Source organism: Narcine bancroftii, chromosome 6 (assembly GCF_036971445.1).
Source record: "Narcine bancroftii isolate sNarBan1 chromosome 6, sNarBan1.hap1, whole genome shotgun sequence".
Classification (NCBI taxonomy): Eukaryota; Metazoa; Chordata; class Chondrichthyes; order Torpediniformes; family Narcinidae; genus Narcine; species Narcine bancroftii.
The window spans coordinates 130,358,651-130,374,676 of record NC_091474.1 but is presented as its reverse complement, the minus strand read 5'-3'; the positions used below and the strand labels follow the sequence as shown (position 1 = coordinate 130,374,676).

Genomic DNA, 16,026 nt, shown 5'->3' with positions numbered 1-16,026 from the left:
AGATGGGACCTATACTGAATGGATAGGTTGCACCTGAATCGCAGAGGGACCAAGATCCAGGCAGGGGCATTTGCTAGGGTTACTAAGGGGGCTTTAAACTCATATGGCTGGGGGAAGAGGTCCATATAGAGAACAACAAAAAGGAGGTTTGTCTGCAAATAGAGAAGGCTTGTAGACAAAGTTTGGGGGTGGAAAGATAGGTGATCAAGAAGGAAAATTATCCGTGCAGTGATGGGTGGTTGGGGGTGGGAAATAACAGACCGTAAAGATTGGATAGAGGGAAACATGTGGGAAATCTCTGAAATGCATTTACTTTAATGATAGGAGTATTGTAAGGAAGGTGAATGAGTTGAAGATGTGGCTAGACACTTGGCAGTATGACGTGGTGTCGATTAGTGAGACGTGGTTGCAGGAGGGTTGTTACTGCCAGCTAAATATTCTGGGATTTCGCTGTTTTAGTGATAGAATTGGAGAGGTAAGAAGAGGTGGTGTGGCATTGCTTGTCAGGGAAAATATTGCAGCAGTGCTCGTCACGGGAGGTGGAGTGGGTGGAATTTAAAAATGTTAAAAGCGGAAGTTACAATTATAGGGGTGCATTATAGACCACCTAGTGAGAAGCGAGAACTAGAGGAGCAAATGTGTAAGGAAATAGCTGAGATGTGCAATAAGCAGAGTTGTGTTAGTTGGGGATTTTAATTTTCCTAATATAGATTGGGAAACACATTCTGTGAAGGGGCTGGATGTATTAGAATTTGTAAAATTCAATCATCGCACTGAGCATTTAATCTCTGATAACAACAAATACTTAAACAGGCACTTAAACAAGTGATGCGATATGGTCTGATAACAAACTGAATCTATTTATCTTTTTTACATTGAACTTTTTATGTTGTCTTAATTTTACTCAAGCTCAATCAAACTCTACAATAAATATTAATTTATCCTATCGGAATTTATTCAGCATATTAGTGCAACACTGAATTACAAAATATTTGTTCATCTGTGCTGTGTGCATATTGCACATGCATTTTCTGAACAAGTTCTGTGGTACAATCTAGTTATATAATCATGTTCTATTGCTACTAAATACTAAGAACATCTAAAGGGCAAGAAGGAAGCGCAAGACTTCCAAACTAATTTTTGTGCGTGTTGCCAACTAATTACCTCTGACTATTTTCTTTGAGCGTTAATTTAGATACAGCAAGTCAATTAGATACAGCAAGTTAATTTAGATACAGCAAGTTAATTTAGATACAGCAAATCAATTATATTAAATGAATTATTGGCCTCAAACAGATGCTGTTTACTCTTGGTGCACCAGAATGCAGGATGTCCAAGAGGACAGCCGGGTTCTTACTGACAGTGACTTTTGAACAAATTTCTGACAAGAATTAAATCATTGTATTGGCTGTATACACTAAATCAGGGGTTCCCACCCTGGGGTACAAGTACCCCCAGTGGTACATTTGCACTTTTCAGGGGGTACATTGGGTCTGAGAGAATAACCACTACTGTACAATACATGGTGGTGTAATCTGCAGTTAGATTGCACAATGTCATTTTTTTTAATCCTTAATTTTTAGGGGTATACGGGAACCTATAAAAATGCCCAAGGGGTACGAGGAACAAAAAGTTTGGGAACCCATGCACTAGATGTTTATTACTTGTAGTAGGTTAAGGAGTCATCATTTTGATTAGAGGAAATTAGTTGGTGAAAAATATATTTTTACCACTAGAAGACTTCAGAGCAAAGAGGCAGACGCTTAAAATTATTTTTTTAAAGCAAGGTTATAAGAAAGCTCCTTTCCACACATCACCTCACAACCTCTTGTAAACAATTTATCCTTCCATGCACCAAGACTGCAATTCTTTTTCTTTTTTTCTTTGGCTTGGCTTCGCGGATGAAGATTTATGGAGGGGGTAAATGTTCCCGTCAGCTGCAGGCTCATTTGTGGCTGACAAGTCCGATGCGGGACAGGCAGACACGGTTGCAGCGGAAAATTTGTTGGTTGGGGTTGGGTGTTGGGTTTTTCCTCCTTTGTCTTTTGTCAGCGAGGTGGGCTCTGCAGTCTTCTTCAAAGGAGGTTGCTGCCCGCCGAACTGTGAGGTGCCAAGATGCACGGTTTGAGGCGATATCAGCCCACTGGCGGTGGTCAATGTGGCAGGCACCAAGAGATTTCTTTAGGCAGTCTTTGTACCTCTTCTTTGGTGCACCTCTGTCACGGTGGCCAGTGGAGAGCTTGCCATATAGCATGATCTTGGGAAGGTGATGGTCCTCCATTCTGGAGACGTGACCCACCCAGCGCAGCTGGATCTTCAGCAGCGTGGACTCGATGCTGTCGGCCTCTGCCATCTCGAGTACTTCGACGTTAGGGATGAAGGCGCTCCAATGAATGTTGAGGATGGAGTGGAGACAACGCTGGTAGAAGCGTTCTAGGAGCCGTAGGTGGTGCCGGTAGAGGACCCATGATTCGGAGCCGAACAGGAGTGTGGGTATGACAACGGCTCTGTATACGCTTATCTTTGTGAGGTTTTTCAGTTGGTTGTTTTTCCAGACTCTTTTGTGTATTTTTACCACTAGAAGACTCTTTTGTGACTCGCTATTTGCCTTGGCGAGTCTGTTGTCTATCTCATTGTCGATCCTTGCATCTGATGAAATGGTGCAGCCGAGATAGGTAAACTGGTTGACCGTTTTGAGTTTTGTGTGCCCGATGGAGATGTGGGGGGGCTGGTAGTCATGGTGGGGAGCTGGCTGATGGAGGACCTCAGTTTTCTTCAGGCTGACTTCCAGGCCAAACATTTTGGCAGTTTCCGCAAAACAGGACGTCAAGCGCTGAAGAGCTGGCTCTGAATGGGCAACTAAAGCGGCATCGTCTGCAAAGAGTAGTTCACGGACAAGATTGCAATAATATTCTGGCATGTAGCATTAACAAGTACAATGCAAAGCAATATCAAGAGTATCCAAAGACTGCAATTGCTGGAATCTTGAATAAACAATGATTTGCTGGAGGAACATGTCAGGTCAGACCGCATCCATGGGTAGAAATAGTCAATGTTTCAGGTTGGGACTCTTTGTCAAGGTCACTAACTTGGATACCAATCTGCATCACCATTTCAGAGATTGAAACAGCAGGGATTACAGACAGGGAGCAGTGAAAGCGATCCCATGGAACTCCTTTCAGTATCCCTTGAAGAGATTTCAGTCTTGCAGTAGAAAGGGGTAAAAATAAAACAAGAGTTTTGCTTTACTCATTATCATTGAATCCATATCAGCAATAATGCTGGAGAGTGGGTGGTCACCATCAAGCAGTAGGTCTGTTGGATTAGAAGCACATAAATTGTGTGGTCAGGCTGGATATCCATCTTTCATTGAGTGACTATCATATCTATAAATCAAGACTTTGAGGGAATACCCCCCCACTTGACTAAATGAGTGCAACTTTGACATTCAAGCTTAACCAATCTCAATCAACATCTTAAAACATTCACTCTCTCCACTTTCAGAACACCATGTACCACCTACAGGAGACACTGATACCATCTCAAAAGTGTTATCTTCACAAGCTTCACAGGGGAACACAATCAGGAAATATATTGACATTCAACACACTGGGTTAAAATGTGGAACTCCCTCCCCAACAGCAAAGAAATCTGCAATTTTTTTTAATGGCGGCAGCTCTGTTCCAAACTTCAAGGGCAGGGAAAGATGAGCAATCAATGCCAACCTTACCTGGGCTCCTCTTGTCCTGCATAATAAATGTGTAAACCTTCGCCATTGTCCCATAAACCTGAGGCTGCATGTTAACTGAAAAATTTCAAAAGATTGCTTATTAAGGATAAAGGAGGTAAAATGATACAATTTATATCTGGCATTAATTTTTTAATTTAGATACAGTTCAGCAACAGGCCCTTCCGACCTTTGAGCCCTCACCACCTAAAAACATCGAGGTGACCAATTTATCTTCTAATCTAACCTGTACTTTGGAATATTTTAGGAGCACCGGAGGAAACCCATAGACAGGGGAAGAGCGTACAGACAGTGCTTGGTTCGAACCTTGGTCATTGGCACCATAATACCATTGCACTAACTGCGCCACCCTAAAGTGGTAGGCATCATATAGTCAATATGCCGCTCCTGGAATTCATGCCAGACACTAAGCACTACTGAATTACTCCAAGCTATTAAGTAGAATCTCCCTGAACTCCTGGAAAATCTTGTTTCCCCAAAGAATGAGAAAAGGTTTTGGAGTTGTGCTGTACTTGGTGTAATGTTCCATTATTGTTTAAGCAGAACATAGCGCAGTACAGCTTAGGAAAATGCCTTTTGGACCTCGTGTCTATGCAAAACATGATGTTCAAATTAACTAAAACTGCTGATTGCACTTGATAGATTTTCCTCCCAACCCCTTCATATTTATGTGCCTATCTAGAATCCTCTTAAATACTTCCACCACCATTCCTGACAGCCCATTTCAGACACCCACCACTGCAAAATATATGCCTCACATCTCCCGGAAACTTCCTCCCACTCAACAAACGCTAAGTGTCATTTCCATTAGTTTCTCTACCATTTACTGGTTGATAATTTCCTGACTATTCTTTATTCCCTTCTTGAACAATGTTAGTTATGCTCCAGTTCTCTGGGCCCTCTCATTGCTTTTAAGATTTAGATCTCTGTTGAGGTCCCAACATCTCTTGCCTCTTAATAACCGGGGTATATCCCATCAGATCAAGGGGGCATCCAGCTTAATGCTCCTCAAAAAACCCATTCTCTTTCTTGATCTCAGAATGCCTGAACACAAGAATTCTCCATATTATGCTTCCTATCACCATCCATGTCCTTCTTGGTAAACACTGATGCAACATACTCCTTTAGTACTGCACCCACTTCCATTGATTCAAAGCATAAATTCCCTCCTTCATCCTATCCTGGAGTGGTCCTGTCCTCTTCCCTGCCATCCTCTGGTTTTTAATACAAGCTTAAAATGCCTCAGGATAGGCCCTTTTGGCAATGTTAATATCCTGCTTTTCTTGTAGTCTTTATATTCCTCCATGGCAGTTTCCTGAACCACATAAGCCTCCCTAGTTTTGGATTCTTGGTCCTTTAACAACTTCCACATACCATTGTACGCTTGCCTGATAACAGCTACTCCCAGATTACTCCCTATCTTAAGACACAAATAAGATAGCTTTCCTTATTCCCAAAATTTAATGGGGAACATTTTGGGGATAAGGAGAGATATCTTATTTGTGTCTCAAGATAGAAGGGAGTAAGCTGGGAGTAGCTGTTATCAGGCAAGCCTACAATCACTTGGCCAGGTTAATTTGCTAATACAAGGTCTGTATGGCCCCTTCCTAGTGAGACTACCTTTTATAACCTTCCATTATCTGTCACCATATCTGTTTGGTTACCGGGAGGCCTATCAGAGATGGCACCTTTCTTATTTATGACCTCTACCCATACTGCCTCAATAATTGAGCCCACCATTAGGTCTTATCAGAGTGCAGCTGAGACATTCCTTTTCTCCTTCTCTATCCTATCCAAAGCAATAAAACTCAGGAACATTGAGCAGCCAATCCTATAGTTCTTGCGGCCATGTCTCTCCAACAACCACAACTCAATTCTAAGTTCTGATCGAGGCTCCAGGTTTGCCTGCTTTACCCACAGTACTACTTGGATTAAATGCTTCACCCCTCAGTCTCACTGTGACCATTCTTCCGTGGCAACCTGTCTTTTCTATCATGCTTGCTTCTTCTTTTGCGTATCACCCCCTCAACTCTTCCACTCACTACCCTATTGCTTAAATTCCCACCCTCCTACCACGTAAGTTTAAGCCCTCCTCAGTAGCATTAACAAACCTCCCTGCAAGAATATTAGTCCTAGATTATTGTTTTCTTCCCGCTCCCCCCCCCCCCCGCCCCCGCCCCCAACTCCAATTCAGGTGAAACCTGTTCATTCTTATCTGGAAGGGAGCCACATGATTCAAATAATCAAACTCCCTCCACACATTGCAATATTCCCATTTGTTGCTTCTCTAGCATGTGACACAGGTGGTTATCCTGAGATTTGAAAAAACATGAAAGCCCTACTTTGTAACTTATTACCTAGCTCCCCAAACTTGTTTGTTTCCTACCCACATTACTGGGAGAAATATAGACATGGCTGCTCTTCTTCCCCTCTCTGAACATCAGTACCTGCACAGTCATCCTGGACTTGGGCAGCACGGAATTAATACTATCCCAACGTTTCTCTTGTAGCCACAGAAATACTTTGACCATGGAGTGTTCTTCCACTATCATTCTACCCAAGTGCACCCCTACCAGTCAAGTCAAAATGGCAGCTTTCAGATACTGTAAAGTACAAAACTCCAGTAGCCAGAAGTGCAAACCACCCAAGAACGTAGATTTCTCAAAAACTCAGATGCACAGCAACCACACGAAAGTCACTGAAATGTAAGAAAAGCATTTGTTTTTCACACTTTATTTGAAAAAAATTTGAATTTTAAAGGTACCGCTTAAGAATTCTGTCCAACCCAATACCTGAGCAGTCTGGATTTTAGGACTTTTACTGCATCTCATTTTCCATTTTCCTCTAATGAACTCTCCACATACTCATTCTCTTCTCCTTCCAACCCCCTCCCCCCACCACCACTTCTCTTGCCATCAACTTACACCAGGGGTAAATTTTATTTTATGTTAACTAATATGGAATGTGGATGGAATTTGAAATACTCAGGGAAAACTAACAGTTGAAGATTGTGTAAATTCTACACAGCACCCAAAACTACTGAAGCTATCAGGCAGTAGCACATCCATTATGCAAACCTATGAATTATTTGGCCAATGGTGAGAGTAGCAAAGAGTGTTTAATTTGTTAAGATACATGGCAGGGGTAACCAAATTAAAGGTCACAACATCAGTATACAGCTGCAGACCACTGAACTAGTAATCCAAAACATTTTAAATCCCACATCAACTGTGGAATCAAAATTCAGTTATGTGGAAGTAAATCAGACCCCTCAAAAAAAAAACCCCAAAAATGTCATGGTAAGAATGCACAAATTTCAGAGTGCACCCAAAGTCGGGATCACGTATTTTTAAAAAAATGACAAGACTTCTAAACACTAAAAATCTAGTTGAACATTTGGTTGATGCACTCATCCCAACACTATATTTTCCAAAGGACGAGTTTCCTGCTCATTATCAAGGCACCATCATTTCCAATTGAAGTACTGTAGACCCTAATTTCCACTGCAAATCTGGCCAGAAATGGAAGATGATCCAAAGTTATTCAACGTGCTTCAGATACGTCCAATACACATTATTCATTCTAGATCTCTGCCAATGGATTGGAATGACCTAGGACAAAAAGTTAATCTTCATTCAACTGTGATCCTTATTCTGCAAGTTGGCTAATTACCTTGCAAAAAGGGTCAGTGACGTTAGGTTTCTTCAAATACATACAAAGATTAAGGAAGATGTCAGTAGATTCTAGGGTAGTGAATTCATGTCAGATATTGAACACGATACTTCACTTACTTATATTGGCAGCATAATGGCATAAACTACCACAATTTCATGCAATCATTTGTTACCTGCATTCATAAGTTTAACCATGGACTAATCTTTATTTCTGTGGAAACAAATCCAGTTTAGGTACATCTACATCAAATCCGATGACCAAAGTACAGAATAAAATCTACACCCCAGTTTCCAAGTTCAGAAATTTAAAATATAATTCAACTTGTATGCTAATACCAGATCAGAGCAACTAATCTCACCCTTCAGACTTGAAATTGTGCAACTTTGGCAAGTAACTGTTAAATTCTCAATCTTCTAACCTTGAAAATAGCTGTCTAGTCCTGAAGTAAATGCATCTTTCAAAGCTAAAGGTCGAAGACAAGAAACAGGTCAAGATTTTATTTTTTTCCCCACTTTTATTTCCAATGACAAGCTCTCGCACTAGATTTTAAAACAAGCTGGTGAATGCTGGCAAATTATTTCTCCAACAGAACTATATCACACGCGCTCCCAAGACAGTATAAATATGGTTTATCTAACATTAATACAACATTGCATCAAATTACATAATTAAATGATCGTATCCAAGTATTAACTTATGCAATCAAAAGGCATACAAAATATTACAGACATCATAGCCTGCATAGTTTAAGCAGAAACTCAAAAATGATGCTTCTGACAAGTTAGTAAATCTCCAATATGACATCAAGATTACATTTCAGAAAATTACTGTACAATATGAATTTAGCTACAACAAAGCATTTCTACCTTTAAAAAAAATACTCTGTATGTAATGAGCAAATCCCAGTGTACATTTTCTGCACAAGACAAAAAGGCAACTACTAATATTAGATAGCCCCTGCCAAATTCTGGACTCGGGCTCTCCCAACAGATCAATTGTGGAGCGCCAGTAAGGCTTTATTTTGCAAAATAAACTCATGTGTGCTTCTCTATGCCATGAACATAGACAATGTGAATTGAAATGTCCCTTTGGACAGCTGCGACGAGTGTGATGGAGATTTTAATGAATGGTTGTCACATGATTATTAACTGAAATGTTAAGCCTTTTGAAAATACAATAGACATCGGAAGAGGGCAAATGTACTGTTCTAAGTAACCTAAACAAATGGAACTAGATCGGGTGTAGTAGTGGAAGGGCATGTCAACAGTGTTTACAAAAATGTAAAGTGAACAGCCAGCAGCGTTAAATCTTGACACTTGTGAGCAGAACACAATTGAACCAAGCTGTGCATAAGATTCCTGTAGCATTGGCTCATTCAGGCAAACTTTCAATGAGAGATTTCAAAAAGCTAAGGGTTCTTTAGCAATAAGCAAAGTGAATCAAGACAGGAAGCCAGATGGGATTGGGGAGTAATTGGTTAAAAGGTTCCTTTTTCACAGACATGTGGAATTACTAAATCAAAAACAGCGGCAGCAACTTAGTGCTTAATTGAGCCATTCTACATCTTTGCATCTGTAAACAGCAAGGATGCACATGCTGTATTTCACAGCTGTTAAGACAATTAATGTGGACAAGTCTAACTATACCAATTGTGAAGGGACCCACTTCTTCAAGTTCAGAAACATACAGCAGCCACATTTTAGCTCTCAAAGTGGATCTGAAGGCAAGAATCTCAGGGTTTAAAACAAAACATCACCTTCATCTTTCAACTCCAAAGGAAGCACCAGTTGACATTACAAAGCACATGTAAAAATTTTACGTTCTTCTGCTGAATTAGCCAAGCCTGACGTCGTCAATGCCTTTGAACAAATCAAGTGATCAACCCATGCTCCGACATTATTGGATGCAGCAGTTATTCCGATGACCATTTGAATCCTTGAAGCGAAGACGCATTTTGGGACGGTATTTCTCCAAGTACAGAAGCTGCTTACTATTAAAGGCCCCACGTCGTTTTCTATAACGTAAAATAGGGTTAAAAGCAGCACCATACTCGTTTTTCACCCATCTGAAGCAGCATCTTCAATCATTTATGGACATTCCTTAATAGTTGTTAATCTTTATAAGATTTAAAGATGCTGAAATATTGAGCTAATATAATAGCAAGAAGCTGGAAGGAATGGAGTCAGACAGCATCTGCAGAGAGAAATGACCAGTGAGCATTTTGAGTCAGGACCTTTTTGAGACAAGGATAGGAAGGGGAGCTATTAAATATAGAAAGGGTTGGGGAATAGAGCTGGGAAAGGGCCAAGAGGTAATAGGTTACTGGGCAAAGAAAAGTAGGAAGCACAAGGGATTAAGGTGTTAAAAGTAATGTCCCAACCAAAATGTTGACTATTTCTCTCTGGGCGTGCCTGACCTGTCAAGTACTTTCACCTTCTTTAGCAAAACTACAGCTGGTCACTTCAATTTTTTTTTAATATAAAAGGTCCCTTCAATTTTAAAAAAAAACCATATTCAACACAAGCAGTCATCCCTTCCTAATACTAACATTCTGAAGTGGATAGTTAATTGATACACAGCATAGGGGTTCACTACTAATTCAAATGTTATATTTGAGGAATAGTTGGTTTCAAGATGGAAGTCATCTAATTGTCATAATTTTGATGCTAATGCAATTTGGAAAAGGGTGGAGGAAGCAATGTTTTTACACTCTGGGAGCCAGTTGTTTTCAATAAGAGGCGAATGATACAGGTACTTTAAATTGCTCAAATTAAATGAAGAGGGCAAGAATGGGAGATTAAATTGTCAAGTAAAATGGAAGAGGAGAGCAGGGATCTTGTACATTCAAGAGGATTAAATGCCAGGACAAGTGTCTCCCTTAAAACTAATAATTTATATCTAAAAATAGACTTCAGTCAAACACGCAGCAGTGAAATAGAAAAAAGTGAACATGTGACACTAATTCTTTAACATGGTTGGTGTAGCGGTTAGTGCAACACCTTTACAGCGTCAGCAATAGGGACAGGACCAGGGTTCAAACCCACAATGTCTGTATGTTCTCTTCGGGTCTGTGTGGGTTTTCTCCCACTGTTCAAAATATACCGGGGGTGTAAATTGGGCGGCATGGACTCGTGGGCCAAAATGTCCTGTTACTGTGTTGAATATTAAAAACGGAACTATTAGCTTCATGTCTTTCAGCTAATATAGCGATCCACGAAATTAACTCTGGAACAGTCGAGTATCAGTATTTTTTCTAAACAGAAATAACTGTTTAGCAACACACTATTTTGTAGGTCAATGCAAACTTTACTTACTGTCGAATGAACTGAACTGCATCCTCGTACTTCATTCCGCATTCAATAAGCGCCAAAGCCACGAGAACTGGAGCTCTGTGTAAAAACATTTTGTTTCTTTCATTCCAGATCACTTCACTACTTGAAATCCATGCTCCGGTCAGTTTCAGACTGTGGTGTCCACAAATCAGAATCTAAAATCTGTTCAGAGCCCAATAATTTAGTGCCCCAAAGTGTCCCCCACCCCAACTAATTGGTTTGTGACCATTTCACATTTCATCTTCTTTCTTGACCACACTGCACTAGTTATGTCTATACCCCAGTGTCAGAATTCCACTCAAAATCTCTGATGTGAAGATTTATAAGTCTTGTAATTATTTCACCTCACCCACCTTAGGTGAGATTTTGATACCCAACTTACACAGAATACAATAAATTTACATCATCTTTGGCCTCAGGTTAAAGTCTAGGGGATGGCTAAAATTAGAGATTTACCATTGAAGAAGGGCAGCAAGGTCAAACCAGGCAACCACTAGAAAGGAATAAGGGCAGGATAGAGTAGTGGTTCTCAACCTTCCCCTCCCCATTCACGTAAAGGTAAAGCTTCCATTATTGTCACATAATACTACATTTAGAATGTAACATATATGAAATTCTAACTTTTGTCTACTGTTTAAGGCAGAGTCTTTCTAATTTGTCCAGCACCCCTCACAGAAACTTACAGCACATGGTTTTCCTAGGTGGTCTCCCCTCCAAGTACTGACCAGGCATGCGCCTGCTTAGCTTCCAAGATCAGACAATCTCAGGCATATTACCTTAAGTAATCCCTTACTAACTACAGAGCACCAATGGCATGCCACAGGTTTGTGCACTTAGTCCACTGCTGTTGTCATCTATATTAATGATTTGGATGGCAACATAGTTAACTTGATAAGTAAATCGTGCATGACACTGAAATTGATGCAGTGGCCTGTGTAGGGTATCTAAATTTACAAGAGCATCTAGATCAGTTGGGAAGGTGGGCCAGACTGGCAAATTGTATTTAACTGACAAGTTTGAAGAGTTGTACTTTGGTCAAACCAGCACAAGGACTTGAAAAGTGAATGGTAGGGCCCTGGAGGGTGTTGTAGGACAAAGAAACATGGAAGGATGGGTACATAGTTCCCTGAAAGTGGCAACTCCAGTGGACATGGTGAAGAAGGCATTTGGCATGTTGGCCTTCATTGGGCAGGTGATAAAGATTGGCACTTCATGATTCAGATATACAAGGCTTTAGTGATACCACAGGACAGTGTGTGGTTTTGGTGGCCTAGTTCAAAGGACCAATAGATTGGAAGGAGTGCAGAGGAGGTTCACCAGGATTGGAGTACTCAAGTTATAGGGAGAGGTTGGGTGTTTATTCCCTAGAATGCAAGAGGCTCAAGAGTGATCTTATTGAAGTTTAGAAAATCATGCAGGGCATGAATAAAGGGAATGCTCGTACTTTTTGCAAGGGTAGATGATTCTAAAACTAAAGGGCAAAAATTTGTTGAGAAGGGAAAGATTTGAGATGGACCCAAGAGGCAACTTTTCCACTCAAAGGGTGAGCTGGCAGAGAAACACAATTACAATGTTCAAAAGCCAAACTTGGTGCTAAAAATCACACCTATTTGCAATGTGGCCTCTAGCGAACCTGCAGCAACTTTGAACATGCTGAATTGGAAATATCACACTTCAACCCCACTAGTGTTGGTTATAAACTCACAGTAAAGCTACAGTGCATTCAAGTTAATGAACATTTTTATAAACTTTCACATTGATTGTGTTTAGCAATCAATCAATCCTTTATTCCAATGTTATTTTTCCTTCCACTCTATCACTGTAACTAGCCCAAAGTTACATTTATAAAGTGTGATTGCTTCAAACCCAAGATTCAAGGACAGTCCATTAGAACAGAATGGAGAAATAATACACACCGTCCAAGTCCTGCCACGCAATGGACAGCAATGCAACAGCCAGGTTCCTCTCGAAACTTAACTCTCAAAAGACTAAGCCAATCGTCAACAATCTGATTGGAAGGTGGAGCACCATCATCAAATGGCCAGTCCTGTTAAAAAATAATTCCTATTAGGCCTTTAAGATCAACACAACTTGCGCCGAAGCTTTTGCTTATTGGCATATTTTACAATTAAAAATCCAATGGGATGTAGAATCAGGTTCAAACATTTGAGGCAGTCAGGAAAATAACTAACCATATTGATAATTCATTTGACAGGAGGCCAATCCACAAGTAGGATTTTATCTCAGTGGGACATGTGCTCATTCTGGTGCACCATAGTAGATTAGCACGGTTTATTTTATAGCCAATTTGTTGGAATAAAAATGACAATTTGTCAGTTTTACTCACCAAAAACTGAATCCCTTCTTTTACAACCGGAGATGTATCATAAGTTGCTTCACACACTCTAACAACTGTGGTAACACTGTATTTCTTCAATTCCTGAAAAATCATTGGTATGGTAAAAGGCACAAAGGCAACCAGCATATACAATATTGTAGTTCTTGTATCCAGAACTTTAAGATTCAAAGCAGACCCTAGATTTCAATTATTCCAAGTCAAAAATCGAAGACCAAACCTTTAATAGTCCCTGAATTATCCATTTAATTTCAGATCACAAAATAAGGTATTGATCAAGTGTTCCACAATGGAATGCTAAACCAAACACAACCCAATATGAGATTACATCTCTTATGCCTCCTTTGCAAAACATAGGGATTGAATGGAAAGGGACTGAATCAACCAACTTTCATAAAAATATCTTAGTGCAAATAGTAACTTGCATCAGTCAAGGCAGCTTAAAACTACAGTCTAAATAAAAGTTACATTACAGTGACTACAAAAAGTTCATTTATATCCTTATTAACCATGGGCACACATTAGTGAAGTCATTATCTATTCTTCCACCAGCCCCTTGATATCCCAACCTTCAGCAAGACAATCCAGTCAATCAGATGGAGCAACTTGCAGGTGAATAAATGTTCAAAATGCCAAGTGAACCACTTCCTGCTAACTTCACTCACAATTCATTGAAGACCAAGTGAGGCAAAATGGAATCTCATCAGGCAAAATTGAAATAAGAAGCAGAAAAAACCCAAGGGCATGGACATGGATAATGAAGATGCCAATGGATAGGTGATCGGAGCAGAACACATTTCAAAATTTTACTGCAAGGCTAAAGGCACTTTTGCATTTTGAAACTCAAGACAAGGTAATATTTCTGATAGAGTAAAATCAAATTTATCTGTGCCCAAGTTAAACCAAAACAGAAACACCAAGGGGGAAATTTAGAGATCATTGCAAGAAGTATAATTATGACTTCACCCAATTTTGAAAACTATCAGTATACTAAATATTAAATGCTTAAATCCTTCAAAGCAGACGCTCACCTCTATGAATTTATTTAAGGTTGCATTGGTGGGGTTGTGCGTAATCAAGAATCTCATGTTTTTGTAGGTAATTTCCACAGGTGCTGGACGATTCATTCGAGCCATTTTCTTATAAAAATGCACAAATCTTAAAAAGTAAAAAACTATACGGCAAAAAAAAAAAGGTTCAGTTTTGTCAAATTCCACCGTCAATGGAGTGCTTACACTTTTAAAAGCTTTTGATGAAGCTCTTGACAAGCAGCAAATCTTCAATCCAGTAATACTGTGACCAACAAAAAAAACAGCCCACTTGGTTACCCCATCCAGATGCAGTCTCTGATGAATCTTCCTCTATTACTCCCAGTTGCTGGTAATCTGCTCTTGAGGGGGTTTATTAAGTGGAATAGCAGTAGACTTCTACAGTTCACTTGTCTGCATAGATGTCGTGCTGTGCCTGGCAGTAGTCTCCACTGCCCTTCAGAAACTCCATAAATGTGTGACCTAGAACACCACAAAACTGCTGTAATAGAGAGAAAAAAGGTATTAAATAGGACATTGATAGTCGTGTATATTTTTTCTTTTCCTAAATAAGTAAAATCCTCAAATATTTACCATCAATTTGCAACTAAAAGAAGGTTTGTAACCACACAAGTCAAGGTCGTGGCTAACAATGGCATATTAAGAAAACCAAGAAATGATAACTTCACTATCAGAAATACAATTTCAAAGCCAGTCAGTTCACTCAAAATATCTAGTGCATTGGCAAAAACTAATTTGAATTGCCCCTCCAGCAGGTTCAAAAGTCATTACAACCCATGACTGTCTTTCTGGCACACCAAAGCTACAATTTAAAAACTTCAAAATGTAAATTGATGAACAAGTCTACTTAAAATAAAATATAAGCTTTGATTTCCTTGTTCAGAACTATAAATTCTCAATTTAAACAAAATGGTTCATGAGAAGGAACAAGCCTACATACATTTTTATATACACAGTAAAACTCCTGGTATTAGGCACCTACAGGGATTGGTTGATGCTGGACAAGCAAGTTTTCCGGTTGCTTGAGACTCACTCTTACAATGCCTAACCAATATACCTGCATTAAGAATAAAGTTTAAAAGACAAATTACTACACTGCACTTACACTGAACAAACTTCACTTGCATGAATATATAAATTTAAAAACATTTTTACTTTATTTTCCAGTCACATTCTTTGAAAACACTTAACCATTGCTGCATCTGTAGGTTCCACCCCCCTGCCCAACAGAGCCAGCTGAAAGACAAACTACATCATAATTAAACCCTTCCCCTCAAGCTTACAGATAAAGCCTTACTAATATGCTTAAAAATATACCAATGAAGATAAAAGCAGGGATAAGGAGACACTTTAAGATAGTCACCCTGATGGGGAGCAGCATCAACAGCCCTTTGTCCTGGGCAGCCAGTTTATTCAAACAGCTGCTGCGAGAAAAGCTCTTCATCCTGGGTGAAACCATTTTATTCAAACACAACTTTATTCAAACAGCTGCTAAGAGCATGACCACTCTGCCAGCTGAGTATTTACTCCCATCTTCATCAAAGGTCTATGTATTACTTCAGAGAACATTTACTTTTACAATTTTAAACTTTTATTTAAATTTTAATTTATACTTATTTTCCACTAATTGCTTGAATTTCAGATAACAGGGGTTTTACTGTATAATAACTACATTTGTTCCTCTGGTAAGATGTAGGAATGCCGATTAAGTCAGTGGGTAGGCAGAAATCAATGGAATGTAATTGCGCAAAGAGCTCTGTGAATATTTATGTTGCTATTATGAAGTGAACTTTAGTTTTATTCCCTTGTATAATCTTCAATATGAACTTGCAAAGAAGATGCTAAATTGAAGGAACAATACATGAA

General features: G+C 39.5%; 1 protein-coding gene across 1 annotated transcript; it reads right to left on the bottom strand.

Annotated features, from left to right (window-relative positions):
• Positions 1-7,917: 7,917 nt before the first annotated feature.
• Positions 7,918-14,251, bottom strand: ptp4a1 (protein tyrosine phosphatase 4A1). Its single transcript, XM_069886097.1, has 5 exons — positions 14,143-14,251; positions 13,103-13,195; positions 12,672-12,802; positions 10,738-10,812; positions 7,918-9,437 (listed from the first exon to the last, which is right to left on the bottom strand). The coding sequence occupies exons 1-5, from the start codon at positions 14,245-14,247 to the stop codon at positions 9,320-9,322; spliced, it is 522 nt and encodes a 173-aa protein (XP_069742198.1). The 5' UTR covers positions 14,248-14,251; the 3' UTR covers positions 7,918-9,319.
• Between the last annotated feature and the right edge of the window lie 1,775 nt (positions 14,252-16,026).

What these genes read in the sequence shown, in the direction of transcription:
- ptp4a1 (XM_069886097.1), bottom strand. Translation starts at nt 14,247, where the DNA reads ATGGCTCGAATGAATCGTCCAGCACCTGTGGAAATTACCTACAAAAAC. An exon ending in CCTTAAATAAATTCATAGAG is followed by an intron (nt 13,196 to 14,142) that starts GTGAGCGTCTGC and finishes ATGATTTTTCAG; the next exon opens with GAATTGAAGAAATACAGTGT. An exon ending in TGCGTGGCAGGACTTGGACG is followed by an intron (nt 10,813 to 12,671) that starts GTGTGTATTATT and finishes GTTTTTACACAG; the next exon opens with AGCTCCAGTTCTCGTGGCTT.